The sequence below is a fragment of the Macadamia integrifolia genome, chromosome 7 (genome assembly GCF_013358625.1).
Source record: "Macadamia integrifolia cultivar HAES 741 chromosome 7, SCU_Mint_v3, whole genome shotgun sequence".
Taxonomy (NCBI): Eukaryota; Viridiplantae; Streptophyta; class Magnoliopsida; order Proteales; family Proteaceae; genus Macadamia; species Macadamia integrifolia.
Genome location: NC_056563.1, coordinates 24,244,565 through 24,261,960, shown reverse-complemented (window position 1 = coordinate 24,261,960; position 17,396 = coordinate 24,244,565). Strand labels below are relative to the sequence as shown.

General features: G+C 35.9%; 1 protein-coding gene across 1 annotated transcript in view; it reads right to left on the bottom strand.

Moving 5' to 3' along the window:
- LOC122083532 (calcium-dependent protein kinase 28-like) overlaps positions 1-8,966 on the bottom strand; it is a gene marked incomplete at its 3' end in the record, with an annotated part of 11,111 nt that extends 2,145 nt beyond the window's left edge. The window contains 6 exon segments of the mRNA XM_042651365.1: positions 4,639-4,808; positions 5,234-5,312; positions 5,420-5,531; positions 5,836-5,877; positions 6,152-6,282; positions 8,339-8,966. Of these exon segments, the coding sequence (XP_042507299.1) occupies positions 4,639-4,808; positions 5,234-5,312; positions 5,420-5,531; positions 5,836-5,877; positions 6,152-6,282; positions 8,339-8,719 (915 nt within the window).
- Between the last annotated feature and the right edge of the window lie 8,430 nt (positions 8,967-17,396).

Genomic DNA, 17,396 nt, shown 5'->3' with positions numbered 1-17,396 from the left:
AATATAGTGGATGATCTTAGGGCTTAGGCATTCATTTTGGCATTATAGAGGTAAGTATAATAAATACTTGTATTTTTTATGTCTTCTTTTCTTTATTTTTATAATTTTGCTTCATAATTATGTATTAATATTATATGTTAATATGTTATGATGATTGATGATTGATGAAGATGAACTTAGTTTATTCACTTTATTGATTTGTTTTCTTGATGAATATCTTACATTGGTATGAATATGAACCTTTAATATTTATTTAACATATGAGCAATAGGATTCAACTAGGATTTGAGCCAAATAGATTGGTTTTATAAAAAAATTACATAGGAACGCTTTAGTCAATAAGGCGACGCTTTATGCCCGCCTTATTGCTAAGGCGCTCCGAAAGACCTTCAAACGCCTCCGTCGCCTTACTGCCTTAAAAACTATGCTTTTCTGTCGGAATCACGAGACCTGAAGATCTCCAAGCTTCGACTATAATTTTTTGGACTAAAACGATGAACTTGGAAGACCTTCCACTACCGCCTGATTCTCCTCTTGCCGCTGTCATTGTGTTCCATTGTGTCCGAAGGTTGAAGATGCATAATCTTCTTATTTACAAACAAATCAATTGCTGAAGTTTCACATGAGGTCATATTTTTTTGTTATTTTCACCAAAGACCCTTCTCTCTGAAGTTTTGTTTTAAAATTTTCCTTAGTCTAAAATTAATTTCAGAACCACCCCTTTATCCTAATTTTAATTCCTGTTAAGTCCTCTTTCAATTACTTCACTCTAAAAGGCTCCTAAATTGTTTTTGAAATTACAAGAATACCCCTCAACCATTACATTGAGCTTCTTAGTCATTCTTGTGGGCCCTAAGTGATCCGATTTCAGTCATTGGGATCTGGATCCGCATCAAGTGGTACCAGAGCAAATTTTCTTGCAATTTTCTAACCATGGCAAGTCACATCACCAATGTTGAGTTGCACAAATTGTATCGTGACTTAGCCAAGAACCAACAGAATACTGATGCTAGGCTTGAGAGGACTGAAGCCAAGTTTGACAAATTTATGGAAGAGATGATTGCCTTTATGAAGAGGTCCGACAAGCGAGCTGAAGAAGGATCCTCTACATTACCTTCTCAGCTCAACACTTTACGGATTGAAGATACACCTCAAAGGCAGCAACTTGATCCAGTTGTTCCCCAAGATGTTACCCGGCAATTTTCTGATAGAGATTATGGCATCAAAGTTGAGGTTCCCGAGTTTAGTGGTGAAAAAGGACTTAATGAATTTCTTGATTGGCTTACCAAAGTGGAGAGAATTTTTGCGTATAAATCTCTTCCAGATGTGAAGAAGTGTGAACTCATTATCACCAAGTTTATTGGGTATGCATATTCATGGTGGGATGATGTCCTACATGCAAGGTTTGTCAGAAGACTTGGACCCGTTACCAATTGGGAGGTCATGAAGCAAATCCTAACTAAAAAATTTGTTCCCCTTAATTATGAAAAGGTAATGTTCCATAAATTACTTAACTTGCAACAAGGGAACAAAGATGTGGATTCCTACACCCTCGAATTTCACAAACTGTCTTCAAGGTGTCGATTTCAGGAAACAGACCAGCAACGGGTGATGCGATATATTAGTGGGTTAAGTACTGAGATTCGACTTGAGTTGGCCAACACTGATTTCAGGTCTGTTGATGTGGCAGCAGCTCATGCCAAGACAGCTGAAGAGAAGTCCATTTATTGGTAGGGTATGCTCAAGACTTCTTCAGTTTATAGACCTCCACCACGTATGGAGGAAAAGAAGCCTGAAGCTAGCAGAGTTGAAGAAAAAAGGGTCAGAGTTCAACAAGGATAGTGTTGGGGTGAAGAATATCATATGCCATAGTTGTGGTGAGAAGGGTCACTATTCCAACAAGTGTCCCAACAAGACTCGTTCTGTGAACATAGCAGAGAAGCAACCGATAGAGAAGAGTGAAGATGAATCTCATTTATATCCTTATCCCCTCGAGGACGATGATATTGTCGATGATGAAGATGAGGATGTAGAAGCTCATTCAGCTAGCCTTTCATCCTTTTCGAATAGAGTAGTTGATAAGGCTCCTCTCTTCAGACAGAAGGGTACTCTCCTACACGGCTCCGACCCTATTGATGTTCATGCAGTTGTTGATACTGGGGCAGAAGCAAATTTTATATCTACTGAATTTGTTCGAGCACACAACCTTCCACAGAAGCAGCTTTTCAAGAAGATTCACGTGCAAGGTTTTGGACCCACAGCTCAAGAAGAGGCCACTGCAGTTGTTCGAGTACACTTACAGTTTGGGCCGATACAGTACCATGTCACCTGTTTGGTCACCCCATTGGCACACTGAGACATTCTTCTAGGGCAACCTTGGCAGTGACATACAGGCATTCTCTATGATGGTGCACGGAACACCATCAAGGTGAAGCAAGGAGGTCGTATGTACTTAATGAGGTCACACGCATTATCAGACATGCCACGTCGTCGACTGACTCCTGCTCTAATGACACGTCAGCCTACCCTCCCTCCTCTTGGTGTTATATTCCTATCTTCTACTTTGAGATATGTGCCACATCATCAACGAGCAACTTACAAGGGTATCTTAGGAGCACGACCTAACTCGACGGAGTCGAGTTCTTTTAAGACCGGGAGAGCTGATGCAGATGCACGATGGATTTAGGAAAAAAAAAATCTTTTTGATTTGATTTTCTATTGTTTTAGAAATAATTTCTTTTTAAATTAGCTAGCTTCTAATTTTAGAATAGTTTCCATTTTCAAGTAGTTTCCATTAATTGTTTGATTTTTCCTTTATATTAGCCATATAATAGAGAAGAACTCAGTTTTAGATTTTTTTGAATGAATTTGAGAATTTAGGTTTTGGTTGAAACCATGGCTGCCGACCCCTTTTTTCTCCCTCTCTGAAATCTTCTAATCTCTTCTTTTCCCTCTCCTATTTTCCTCTTTAGTTCTTCTTCTTATCTCCATTACTTTCTCCTTTATTTCCTTTTTTTTTTTTTCTCAACTGTTGGATACTGTTCATCGTCTCTGCTGGGCGGTGATACCTAACACAGAACAAGAGCTTGTTGCATCCTTGTTCTGTACCGGTTGACTCTGAAATTCTGGTCAAAGGCTCCTACCTTGAAGGCGATTCAGACCCTAGAGCTCCAGCTCCAACGCCCTCTTCAATCCTAAGATCGAAACCAGGTTTCAGATCTGCCCTGGGAGTTGTCGCCATCATCAGTTTCAGGTGCTTCCCACGTCCTTTCAGCCTGCCGATCTGACCATATATTATGTCGATTTGGAAGAGCCTCCTCTTGTGATCCCACGCCTGAAATTTCAGACCAAACAGAGAAGATTTGAAGGAGTTCTCTCCTTTGAAGGTCTACACTGGTTTGCCGTTAGGTGTTCTATCGGGAGGAAGAAGAAAGGTTTTGTTTATTGTTTTATGCATTTAACTTCTGGTTATTACAAGTAAGCCCTTGTTTTGTAAGGTTATATTCTATTACTCCCCCTTCTCTTGTGTAATTCTTAAACACCCCTCTCTTTCCAATTTCTATTTCAGTTTGTCCCCATTGTTTATTTTCCTCTCTTTTAAGCTCTTAAAATTGTTTCTGAAATTACAAGAATACCCCTCAACCATTACATTGAGCGTCTTAGTCATTCTTGTGTGCCCTAAGTGATCCGATTTTGATCATTGGAATTCGGTTCCGCATCAATCATCTACCAGTGGAGTTCAAAACAAGGACTCCAGCTGCTGGCCCATACAATTGACCAGCTCCCCTTTCTCTTAGTTTTGCCATTCATATATGATGGGGAGCTCAAGAAGAAAGAATGAAAGATAATGAAAGAAATATGCTGTTGCAGGATATCGGGCAGTTTAGTTCTGCAGAGCCCACTACTTGTGTCATTAGGGTTGGATTCAGTTTGAAGTCATCATACGATAATATGTAGGGTCCAGCACTCCAGATAGAGAAGTTTATTAGAACGCTCTAACTTTTTATTGCAGTAGGTTTTTAAGTAACTATTGTTATTAGAGTCATGGTTTTGGCAGTGGAGCTAGTTTCTAGAAGCATCAAAGAAGGTATACAAGCTTTTGAAATTGGTGGTATGTTGGGCCACACATTAGCAGGAAATGACATTAACAGAAAAAAGAAGAAGAAGAAGAAGACGACCTACAAATCCACACGGTGAACCCACAGAGAGGAAGTAAAGAAGCGAGCGGATTTCTGAATTTATTCATCAGTCATAAATGGGTCAGATTGTAGCCCTGCATATCAACATATGGATTCTAGAAATGACTTGGGCCACATACTTAAGTATGGCTCAAATAAACTAAACCCCAAAGTAGATGGGATGCAGCTTGGGTGATTGGAACCCATAAGAACTACAAACACAGACACGATTTCTCTAACACAAAAAACCATGGAAAAAAGAAATGGATGCATAATATTAAACCCTCCAAAAGAAAGAATATTGGGAGGCTCGATATTACAGGATAATAATAAAATATTCAAGGAGGAGGAAAAGCCTTATGGAACAACGGTCATCAAGGTACTAATGTATATGTTAAAAAACAAATACCAGAGAACATGAACAGATATATTTAATTTTAAATTTAAAAAAGTGTCATACCTCCTTGAATATTCCATCCTCAGTCTTATCCCAAAATGGACGCCTTCCACAAAGCAAAATGTAAGTAATCACACCAATACTCCAAACATCTGACTCAGGCCCTGACCTGCGCTTTAGTACTTCTGGTGCAACATAGTATGCACTGCCAACAATATCTTGGAATTTCCTCCCTGCATTAGTTCAATAGCATGGATGTAAGAAAGGTTCTTTACTATTATTTAGTGCAGAACATCTTGATCTACCACAAAAAGAAAAATGTTGACCCCAAATGAGGGACTTATATCCATTTACTCATGGATACAAATCAGGTTAATGGGATTTTTCTACACAAATATTGTGCAAATCTCAGACATATAACAGAAAGAATAATATTTGTTACCAATAATTAATTTTTAAGCATTTTGTTCATTAACCTGTAAGAATCTACTCACAAGCTAAAGTAATAAGATTTATATATAAACATGCAAAATGTCAGAAATGAAAAAAATCCAAAGAAAGAAAAATGTCACAAATTACTCATTTGAAAATAACATTTTCTTATGATAATATCAGGAAACTATAGGGACATTTTTATTATCATAGAACTTGTACTGACCTGGTTTTATGAAGTCAGAAAGACCAAAATCTGTGGCCTTCAGAGGAGAATTCTCTTTGGTTGACTTGAAAAGAAAATTCTAAAACCAGAAGAAGAAACATAATGAAAAAGAAGTTCTGACAAGTTGCACTGAACAACGAAGAAAAAAAAATTTCTATCCTGATTATTTACACACTCTAACTGTACCTCAGGTTTCATGTCACGGTGTACCAAACCGTGCAAATGACACTCCCCTGCAACTTTGAGCATCTGCCGTACAATAACTGCCGCATCTTTCTCAGTGTAACGACTATCTTTCCTGGAGAAAGAGAGTAATGTACAAGATCAGTGTCAATGAAATTAATAATAGATATTTTCTGACTGTTCTTCATGATGATAACAACAAAAATAATATAAAACTATAATTCACTACATTATCATCAAGGAGAGCTGCAACACAGCCCATGAAGACAGAACTAAAGTATACGATCGATCAGAAATGCAAATTGTTAACAGCAAGCATCTTGAAGAATAGAACTAAGAGAGGATAATGGAAAATAAAAAGAAATCACCCAGATAAAGGACAGAATCAATAATTTAAATAGAAAAGAGATGAGTCTTACTTGGCCAATATTCTGTCCAGCAGTTCACCACCCTCACATAACCTAACAAAAGCCAAATGAAGAAACCATCATCTCAAACTGAAAACAGAAAAATTAATATGACTGATGCAAAATATATACGAGTTCAGTGGGAGGGAGAAACACAAAAGGAAAAGTTAAAAGACAAAGAGCAAGAACATGCGAAAAAACGGAGATCACAGAAGGGAAATTTAACACACTATAATAGCATTAAAAAGAAACAATACTGGAAAATGCAAGACTTTCAAAGTCAGGAACAAGATGCTCCAAAGAGAGGTGGAAGGGGGAGGGTGCTTACTCCATTACTATGTAGACATAAGATTCATCCTCAAATGCGTTATAAAATTGAACCACATTCTCATGGCCTGTGAGGGCTTGTAATATCTTGACCTCTCGCTTAACATCCTCAACAGCGATAGGAAGGATCATCTGTCAACGAAGATAAGACTTCCCTCAGAACTTTTGCAAGAAAAAAAAGAAGTAAAATTCTACAATGAAGATCAAGAACTAGAGATTGAATACAATCTTTAATGGCAACTTGCACCATTGAGTAAACCATACTTAAGAGTCATCCTGGTTACAACCGTCAATATTTCTAAGAGCAGATTACATCATCAACAACAACAACAACTCAGCCTTATCCCAACTAAATGGGGTCGGCTACATGGATCCTTGCTCTCCAATCAGCTCTATTCGATGCCATACTTGATACAAGGCCTAAGCTATGCATGTCTTTTCTCACCACTTCTCCTAAGGTCATTACAAAGTATGAGAGCAGATTATAAAGTATAATTCAAGGAGAAAAAGAATAGAATGCATTGTGATCTTCCTTTATATTTTAAAATGGAAAAAATAGCAGAAAAAATAGCACCTATTGTCAGCTCACATTTCAATCACATTGGCAACATATAAGTAGGGGAAGCTACCAAAATGAACATTTGAGTGTCAGTTATAATAAAACAAACTACAAATGAAAAACTGTAAGAAATTCCTCAGAGATGGACCAATTTGAGTAGATTTAAAGACAAGGATTTACTCTGCTAAAGGAGAACAATAACTTCTAGCAGGCTTGGATTCTCTACAGCTATTATGGAAGGGGGGACAATTTCTTCGCATTTCTTATATACAGTTCTTTTTGTGTTTTTAAACCAAAGAATACACGTGGACTCGCTTTCAAACAATTAGATTTACATGTTAATTTCAGAAAATTCATCAGGGAAGCATACTCTGTTCTACAAACGAGATGCATAAAAGTCACATGTGATAGAAGTTCATAGTTTCTTTAGTTTCACCGAAGAACAAGAAAAGTATGTGGGACCTATATCTGCTTGGAGTTTCTTGCCTGCCCACCTCAGGCAACAGAGGGAAGTTGATTCCCAATCTGCAGCAAATCACCATTAAGTTTCGAAGATCTTTTGAGGACGTTCAGAACACCTCTCCATCATAAATTTCCTCTTATTCTAACCATACCAACGGTGCATAATCTCTCTCTTCAGTTATTCATACAATAAAAAATGAATTTTTAGAGAAGAACAGGAGCACAACCAGGTAGAGTAACAAAAGGTCCGAGCTCCATAAACAAAATGAAGAAATTTCCAATAGTTGGTTACTGTGGCAACCATTAACAAACGTGACAATCTAACTCAAATAATTGCTTATAATGCATAAACCATGAAATGTCTGTTGGATTCCCCCACCACAACACCCCCCCCCCCAAAAAAAAATAAAAAAGGGTTAAAGCTTTAGTTTGATAGTCGTAATAAATTAATAATTGGCACAAGGTCGGTATAGAAGCTAGTTTCTTCCGACCATTAAACATGGCTCTCTGTTTTCTGGAACTTTTCATAGTCCTGTAATGCACTAATGACCAAAGATGAAACTTTCCATGGGAAGGTCACCTCGTATCACTCTCTGTATTAAAGTAACTGACTTGATCTGTCAGACACTGATTAACGATCAAAAGTTTACGAATCAAGAGAAAGAGGGAATATTGGCCAAGCAAAAGAATCGATTTGGTCAATATTCGATCAAACAGTGAAGAAAACAGAATTCCCTGGAAAATAAGGATGGGAATCTATCTAGATATTCATAAAGGTGAAGTTTTCGAACAATTGTGAAATCAAATCTGGAAAATAAAGGTGAACTTTTCAAATCCACTGTAGCAAAGCCACTAGCAATAAATTAACAGATTCCATCAGAACAATTTTCTAGACCTAATAAATTAAACGAAACCTCAACAGAACCCGAATCGTGGAAGCAAAAAAATGCCAATGAGAATAAAGAACAGAATATCCATGTGAATGCCCACAAAGCTAATTTCCAAAAGAAAAAATAAATATGGTGTCGTAGAACAACGGACAACAGAGAACATCCCAGAACTAACCCTAACAATTCCCATCACCGAATACCCAGAAGAGGAAGAAGAAGAAGAAGAAGAAGAAGAAGAAGAAGAAACAAGAAGGGAAGGACTCAATTCAGAAAATACCTTATTCTTCTCTATTCTCTTGACGGCGACCCGTTCACCTGTAGACTTATCGGTGGCAACAAACGTGTAACCAAATTGCCCATGACCCAACAATTTCCCGATCGAATACTTCTTATCGAAATCCTTGGCGTATCCAAAGTCCGTCCGCTTCCCACATGGATTAACCCCACTAGGCCGCCTCGAATGCTTAGGTTTATGGCTCTCATTTGGCTTCTGTTGTGGATGCTGCGATGATTCCTTCTGGGTCGTAGCTGTTGAAGAAGGTTTGGTGCTTTCTTTCTGGTTATTTTTGTTGTTTTTATTGCTGCTGTTGCTGTTGTTCTTAGAAGGAGCGTTGCTGTTTGAACCACTGACCTTGGAGGCTGAAAAACAGAGCCCCATGCTTTTGCAGAATAGCTTCCCGTGTTTGCAGACCAAAGAACCATCAAATTGATATATAAAGACTAGTGCCAATCATCAAAACAGATAGGAAGGCTTAAAGCAAATGGAAGGAAGAAGGGAAGAAAGAGGGTAAGTCAAAGGAAGAGACTTTTTTGAAGCGACGAGGTAAGAGAGGTAGGGGGGGAGGGTTGCTGATTGCCGGAGCTCCCCCCCTGTGTTGGACCAAGAAGACCAATAAAAAAAATGAGGGAACCCATCACACGAGGATACAATCAAAATCATTTTTTGATTTTTTTATTTTTTAATTTTTTGAAAATTTTTTTTAATTTTTTTGATTTTTTGATTTTTTGATTTTTTTATTTTTTGATTTTTAAGTTCCTTATCATGATCCCCTTGATCGTAAAAAAAAAAAAGTTGGTTTTGATTGGTTTTGATCCTCTTGATCTTGTAGATCAGATCGTTAATGTCTTCAATTCATGAAATGTGATCTGGTGTTCCATTGTAAGTTGGCAACCAGTGATTCACAATTTAACATTGGCGGATTCCTTTACTAGTTTCTTGTTAGAATTTTGAATGATGGGCTGGTTTAGGTACTTTAGTTAAGTTAGGTTCCCTTTTCCGTAACAAAGAAAGAATCGAGTTTTCCACACTCACCATTGTGGTTTAGGAGCACAGAAGTGGTATCAAGGGTATTTTAGGGAGATTCTAAAACCTAAGACGTGTTTGTGAACCCTAAGATGGGATTGTGAACTTCAACTCGCCATGAAGTAAAACTTTGTCCACATATAAAACAAAGATTGTTTGCACCCTTAAATAAGTTCCCTTCCTTCCTATCAAGTACCACCACTCTTCTTAATTCCCTGTCAATTTGTCTAAATTGTGACTAATCTGACTCTTATTTTGGCTAACCCATAACTATGTTATTAAATTAACAGATGGGTTTTGGGTAATCAGATCAGAATATCATATCATCAAGAATTTTATTGACTTCTATTGTGCTGATCGGATGGCTATAAGAGTGGCAAAGCTGTGTTTCTTGTGGATTACAGAAACACAAGAAAGGACCGGCCAAGAATGTGGGTTTTCCACAAGATGGGGCGGATGTTCAGACATGAGGGCTGACCTGGTCTTTTGGTGGCTCTATAGTCTCTTAACCCTCTCTCAAGAGCTAATTAGGAGACATGAACATCCTATGTATGACGTCGTTAGTTGACTATAATCAATGACTAATCATCCATCTTTACCCAATCCAAATTATAAGTATCTAAATACTTGTTTAATAGAATTACATTATAGGGAAGCTAACTGAACTACGGGTTGAAATCGTCTGCAATTCCGATCTCGTACAATTCCGTGCAATACCACTTTTAAGTGGTGACACGTGTATTGATACTAATACAATGGTCCAGATCTGCTACAACTAATAAAACATTAAATCAGTGATGAGGCATTTAAATCAGATCTGGACCATTGCATTGGAATCAATACACGTATCACCCCCTGAAGGTGGTATTGCACGGAATTGTACGAGATCGGAATTACAGACGATTTTTTTCCCTGAACTACCATGTAAGAAGATTGGAAATTTCTAGATGTCTTGTGAGAATTAAGCTTTCTCTGATTGTTATTACTTCAAAGTTTCATGGTTTGGTAAGTACATATGACCCAAATGAATCAATTTGTTAAGACAAGCCAGAGTTTTTGTTTCAATTTGTTAAGACAAGCCAGAGTCTTTGTTTACATCATCCGCGTTTCTTATGAGACCTAAATATGTTCAATGAAGAAACTCTATACAAAAAGAAGGAAAGAGAACGTTACATAGTCGCATGGCCCTTGCACTAATGCAGGGCCAATGGGAGCATGTGTCTTTGCATCCAATGGTGAGGGGTAGAATGGTCATTTCACCATCACATATTATATCTAGGTGGAGGAGTACACTGCCAAGTAACTTTCTTCTCAGAAGAAAAATATTAGTCTTTCTTAGAAAAAAAGTGAGGAGGAGACAATTATCATGATATAACAATAGATTATATAGCATTTAACATCTTATAAATGCAATAACGTAAGATTATAAAAAGGAATGTTATCTCACTAAAAAAATAAGAGGGGATTCCTTATGCTTACTATGATAGCTAGGATTTAAGGAGAGAACATCTATCCTAGGATAGATTGACGATGTATCCGTTTCTATTTTATCCACTTCAATTATAACTTAATATTGTCTATAATTATTTGAAAACTTAGGCTTCATATGTATTATATATTTCATTACACATATATATATATATATATATTCTTATCAAGTAAAAATAAACTGTGAATTCATTTTATACTATTTATATTTATAGATAAAAATGTGTAATGATATATTATTTGATTCAAATTCAAATATCCAAATCTTTTGGATAAGGGATGGTAACAACTAGGAGACTCAAACTTAAAACATGTGAGTATATGCTTTTGCACACCACAACCTCATTAATTGCGCTAAGTAGTTATTGTTTACATATGCGACTCCTTGGTAGATACAAATTCAAATACTCAATTGAAACAAAAGATTAAAGTCTCTTCTTTTTTCTTTTTATTTTTTTGCTAACGATGGGTATTCAGGCCTTTTGGCCTGAGTCACCTGGCTAGTTCTGTGGGCCCTTGCTGACCCTATAACTGTATGAATCGGGTCATATCGAGGTTAAATGAGAACCATTCAACTTTCACTGAAAGAAGTGAAGAGCACTGAACACCCTGTGTGAGTGGCCCCAAAAAGGTAAGATTCTTATTATTATTATTATTATTATTATTATTATTATTATTATTATTATTATTATTATTATTATTATTATCATCATCATAATGATGCATGAATCATTTCCTAGCATAAAAAATTGTTAATAAAACATAACAAATAGTAAAGTAAATTGGGAATGAATATCAAGTTTTCTTAGTCTAATATAAAAATTTGAAGAGGCAAGACCGTAAACAGAAAATAGAATTGAAGACCACAACTACCAGACTGAGAAACAAGAAATCAAAAGATTGAAGGCTAAAATGAAACCATGTTTTAGCTTTTAAGTGTTAATATGTTGGCCAAAGCCTTTTTTTTTATTTAATCAAATAAAAAAAAAACTAAAATTAGGGAGTAGAATAAATTACATCACGTAGGTATTGTCCATATATCCTATCACTAGTAGATTCCTATTGATCATATCAGATATAGACTTCCAAGTCATTGTAATTAACAAAACCAAAGAGACCAATAGATGAACACAATAGCTCCAGAATGACCAAAAAATCACTCTATTCATTTTCTTTTGCACAACTCGATGCACGGGTTACTCTCCAGCCGCTTAGATATTCTGTATTGATATTATAATGTTAAAGGCTCAGTTTGATTGTAAAGGAAATTAAAAAGAAAGAAAGTGAAAATTTTAAACTTAAAATATAAATTTTTGTAATCATTACCCAACATGATTATTGCACTAACTTTATATTTTTAAATCGTTCCATAATTTGGTTATTAAATTTCACTTATTTGCATCTAAACCCCTTAGACTTGCAAAGTTTTAAAAAATGTTATTATTAAATATGATAAAATTATATTTAAGTAGTTTATACAATCAATGTTGGGTTGTTCATCGCGACCTAGTTGCCACAAGTTTGAGGTGAGAACAACATCTTTGTGAAGCAGAGATAAGGCTGAATACATTATAACCCTCCCTAGACCTTGTAATGAAAGGAGCCTCATATTTGTTTATTTATTTATTTTTTATTCTAACCTCCCATGACCTCGATCCTCCTCCTTTTTCTTCTTCACAAGGGGCTGAGGACAAGGGTGCATGGGCCGGGGCAGAAGGGGGTTGCAATGGTGGGATTAGGTGGAAGGGGACTGGGGGTAAGGGTGAGGAGAGAGAGAGAGAGAGAGAGAGAGAGAGAGAGAGAGAGAGAGGCGCGGGTTTCTCGGAGAGGGAGGAGGTTCATGACAGGCTGGTGATACAACAAAAGGATGGAGGGGGCTATTGTGTTGAATATTTTAATAGTTTTAAAATTTGAAGATTCAAAATACTATTTTGTTTCATCAAAATGTGTATTAAAGAGGTTTGTCTCTTCCTAATAGGCACCTAAGTGATCAATAGGTGTGACTATTGAAAAGCATGTCTGAATGGTCGACAAACATGTATTATGAAAGAGACATGACTTTTGGGAACACCCATTAGAGGTGGCCCTTCTTCTCTAATATATAGTAAGACGATCCTTACTTCAAAGAGGTTTTTTTGGTTTTCTCTATTATTGTTTGGTTTTATTCTTTTGAACTGTTGAGCTCAGCCTTACTCTCCCAAAGGATCATAGTCTGTGTAAAATCAGACAAAGATCAGTTGTTGTTTTATCTTGGAGATAAAAAGCAGGAATCCCCAATTGTACTAATGTAGGGGACGTTTCAGACCTTAAGAAGAGTATCTATTTGTAATACGATTCAACCTGCTTGGTTCATTGATTTCAACAATCTATACTGATATTCTTCATCAATTCATCTTGCTTCCATCAAAGAGTGCATTTCAACAATATAGATCATGCAATTCTCAACATCAGGTACCTATTTCTAACATATTGCAGGGGCGGTTCAGGGCTGGGGAGCTAGCAGCAGCATTGAGGGAGTGGGGCAATGTTCACTTTATCCAACGTTGTATGTGTTATGTGGTGGATGTCTTCTAGAATGGTTCATGGCAGAAGGAGGAGAAGGAGGTGGGTTGAATAAAAAATTTAAAACATGGGATGATTGCCTGAAGAAAAACAAAATTTCCTTTAAAATTTTTAATTGCCACATGTATAGAGAGAAAGAATGAATAAAAAAAGAGGGTGAGAAGGAGACGAAGAAAAGTAAGGTTGAAGTGGAGGTAACCATATATTAATTTGCTATGCGTAGACTAACCAGCACATGGGGAGGGAAACTGCCCACCTCGTACAAATAGTTGATTCGGACTCATTATAAATCAGGTTACAGATGAAGTCATTTGTGACCGACTAAGTAACATTCAGACAAACTACATTGCGTTAAGGAAATTTCATGCATCAACTAATGAGAAAAAACCCTTCTAAAAAAATGTTAGCAGTGAAACTGATCAAGAACCTTCCTCTCTCTCTCTCTCTAGTGAAAATATCCAATTCAAGAAGAAGAAAAAATTGGGCAAAAGGAAAATCAAACCACAAAAACCACAAAAGGGTTTACATACCTCGACGCAGATGCCTGACGAAGAAGACCTACACTTCCCTCGGCTCGTCCTCAGGTGCTCAAGTTAAAGAAGAAAACCTCAAGGGCTTGTAGCCATGGTAGTCCTTTCACTCATTTTGGAACGTCGGCAGCTGAGTAGTGCCTTGAGATCTTGATGATTGGCCTTCGGTGGTGGAGGTTATTGAAGAGAGGAGTATGCTCAGAGTGAAAGGGAAGGAGGAAGATGGCCTTCGGTGGTCAGTACCCTGGTTTTCCGCGGCAAGTCTTCAATGGGTAAAGAAGATAGGTGGGTTAGAGAGATTTTTATCGGAACTTTCACAATTTTTGGAACAGAGGAGAAGAAGAGAGAAGATAATAGAGGAGAAGAAGAAAGAAGAAGAGAGAAGAAGAAAGAAGAAGAGTTTACCTGCTCCTCTCGCTCCAGTTATCGGGAACGATAGTTCCAAATTAGGGATTTTGAAACGAAACTACATAGTCGGAACTCACTTTTGCAGTTCCGAATTTTGGTTCTTTTTTCATTTTTTTTTTTTTTTAAATTTGTGTTTCATAGAAACTGAAACACAGCCCGAGCGTACCAAACAATTTTTTACGGTTTTTTTGTTCCAATAAAATGAAAAAACGATAGAAACGTTTTTTAAGAACAATACCAAACGGCTCCTTAGTGCTTTTGGTTAAACATATTGCGTACAATGTCATGGACAAAAATTTCACCATTCAAAATTCTGGTATTAGACTTGATATACTAAGTTATCTTCTTTAATAAATTTTATTTTTCTCTATAAAAAATAAAAAATAAAATAAAATAAAATGTTGTTGCAAGCCACGCAAGCCTAAACAGCTCAACCCACAATAACAGAAATTATGTAGAAAGCATACGTAATTGGGTGCACTACTTGCCTAACATGTCTACTACATCTATTACTTGTAGTCCTTGATTTTGATTAGTTTACCATAGAAGATTTTCCAACCACTCTAATACATTGGGTGCACCACTTAATTGCCTAGGCAATAAGCATAAATTTTCTGCAATTGATGGGTGCACTATCCAATCCAAGTATTAACCCATCTTTCTGGCTCTATCGGTGCTTGAAACAATAATTGACATATATTCCTTCAAATTAATTCAGGCCTCTTAACTCTTTGGTGCTTCTTGCCTGGTGTCCTTTAATCAGGTATAAATTAACTAATGGACTGCCTAAAATGACATTTCTATAGGTGAATTTAGATTTGTAATCTTCTTTTAATTATCCTTAAGTTCTTCAAGTTTGGTTTAAATGACATTTCTATATGTGAATATAGATTTTGTGATATTTTTATTATTACCATATTTTATTCTTAAAAGTTCTTTAAGCTAGTAGTAAAAGAATTTTTTTTTTAAATAAATTTAAAAGTGACTTATCATTGTGTCATTGTTAAACTTTATCATTATTTTGCTTATATTTTTTAGTACACACAAAAAAATATGTTATATTAGAAGGATTAAAAAAAATTATAAATTATTAGACACGTAAGGGGTGTCAACAAGAATTTTGCATTAGTAGAGAGCGATGGTTCTTGAGCTACAAGGTTAACCTACAACACCTCATAGAGAGTAAATAAATAATTTTTTTGAGAAAATGAAATGTACGAGGGACGTTCGAAATCCCAATGACTTTTAGGAACTTTTCTCATTGACAAAATAGAAAAGTTAGTTTAGCTAATCATATGTATTTATGTATTTATATATATATATATATTGAGCAATTTATAGGAGTATATATTAGGAAGCACAAGTACAAATAGAAGACTAAATAAATATGGTTGAAAGCTAGTTTGTTTCCAAAATCATTTCCAATTGAGTTGCTTATGACTAATTTTTAAAGAGAAAAAAAGTGATATACTTAGTTTTTCTTTTTTACTAATCTAATTAAAGAGATCTATTAAATTAAACTTAAAAAAAAAAAAATTACTTTTAAGGTCCTAAACAATGAATCAAAAACCCTTTCATGAAAAGTCCTAGTTCAAGATGCCATGCAATGTGGCCCACCCGACCATGCATTTCTTCCTAAAGAAAAAAGAAAAGTTTAGCTTCTATAAAATATTAAACAAAATATTTATTTTTTGAGTTTCCCTTCTTATTAATTTTTTAATATATTTTTTCCAAATCCATGAGACAATGTAGAAGTTCTTTTTCCCTTCCATTTCATTTCTATAAGAAAACCATATAGCATTAATAAATTCATATTATTCAGGCATTTACAGTCTTTGAAAACATAATATCATAGACCATGCAATTAAAAATTAAAATACAACGTATTATATTTTTTTCTCATAAATATCATTGAAAAGTACATTCCGTATATATAATTTTAAGAAGATATATAATAGACATGAATAAATCATTGAACCTTTCGAAACTAACAAGCCTCAAGCCCTTCAGCCTCAACGGTCCTTCAGAATCAATCCACTTATGCATGCCACAGAATACAAAATATTGTACCCCAACACTTACTATCATGTATCCTACCACTTTTTTTTAAAAACGTATTCCTACAAACACTCAACACAACCTAAAGCTTGATGTTTGTTTTTTGAAATCAGAAGAACCCTTAGAATTTTCCTTTGGATTGAGAATTAATTTCATCATTCAACACATAAGTTAATACATTAACATTCAAAAATCTTAGGAAACATAATAATATATATTTTTTTCTTTTTTTATGGATTGAGTCAATTGACAAAGAGACAGAAGCCATGAAGGTCCAAGACAAAAAGGGTAGGGGAAAAATTTTTGAAAACCAGTGGAGGAAAAGCAAAGATAAGTTTCATAACCACCACTAACTATAAATAAAATGAAGGATGGATTGAAGAGAGAAACGTGATAATGAGTAGGAAAGCATGCAAATGACAGATCATTGCACCATATAAACTGCTTTGTCAACACGTCTCCTTAGTCCTTACCCTCATTCTACTCTTTCTTTTCATTTCTTTTCTCAATTGTATTTTGTAGGGAAAAAGAAAAGAAAAAAAGGGTTTTCTGATCCTGGCGGTGAGAAAATGTGTTAAGAGATTTGGGTTGGGCAGGAAAACCTAAAAAAAGGTTCCATGTGTCCCTTGGCTACAAACACAAGCCCTCACACATTTTTTTCTTTTTATTTGAACTTTGGGAACCAATAAGAAACAAGTCATCCCACGAGCCCAAAAACTTTCTCCAAAGGGAAATATGAAAGAAAGTCTCTACAAGTAAGACAAACTATAGAAACTAAAATCCCTTTTATAAGATGGATAGTTTTGGAACAAAGCTAGAGAGAGGACCTTCAATTTTTCGTCTCATTACTCCGATTATTCCTCACTTTGGGTCCCACCAAAATTCCACATCGATGGGATGGTAGTAGGTTGTGTGTGGAGGGCTGAGAGACAAAGACAGATCCCTCTTTGACTGTTCTTGATTTTTTCAAAACTTCAAAATTCAAA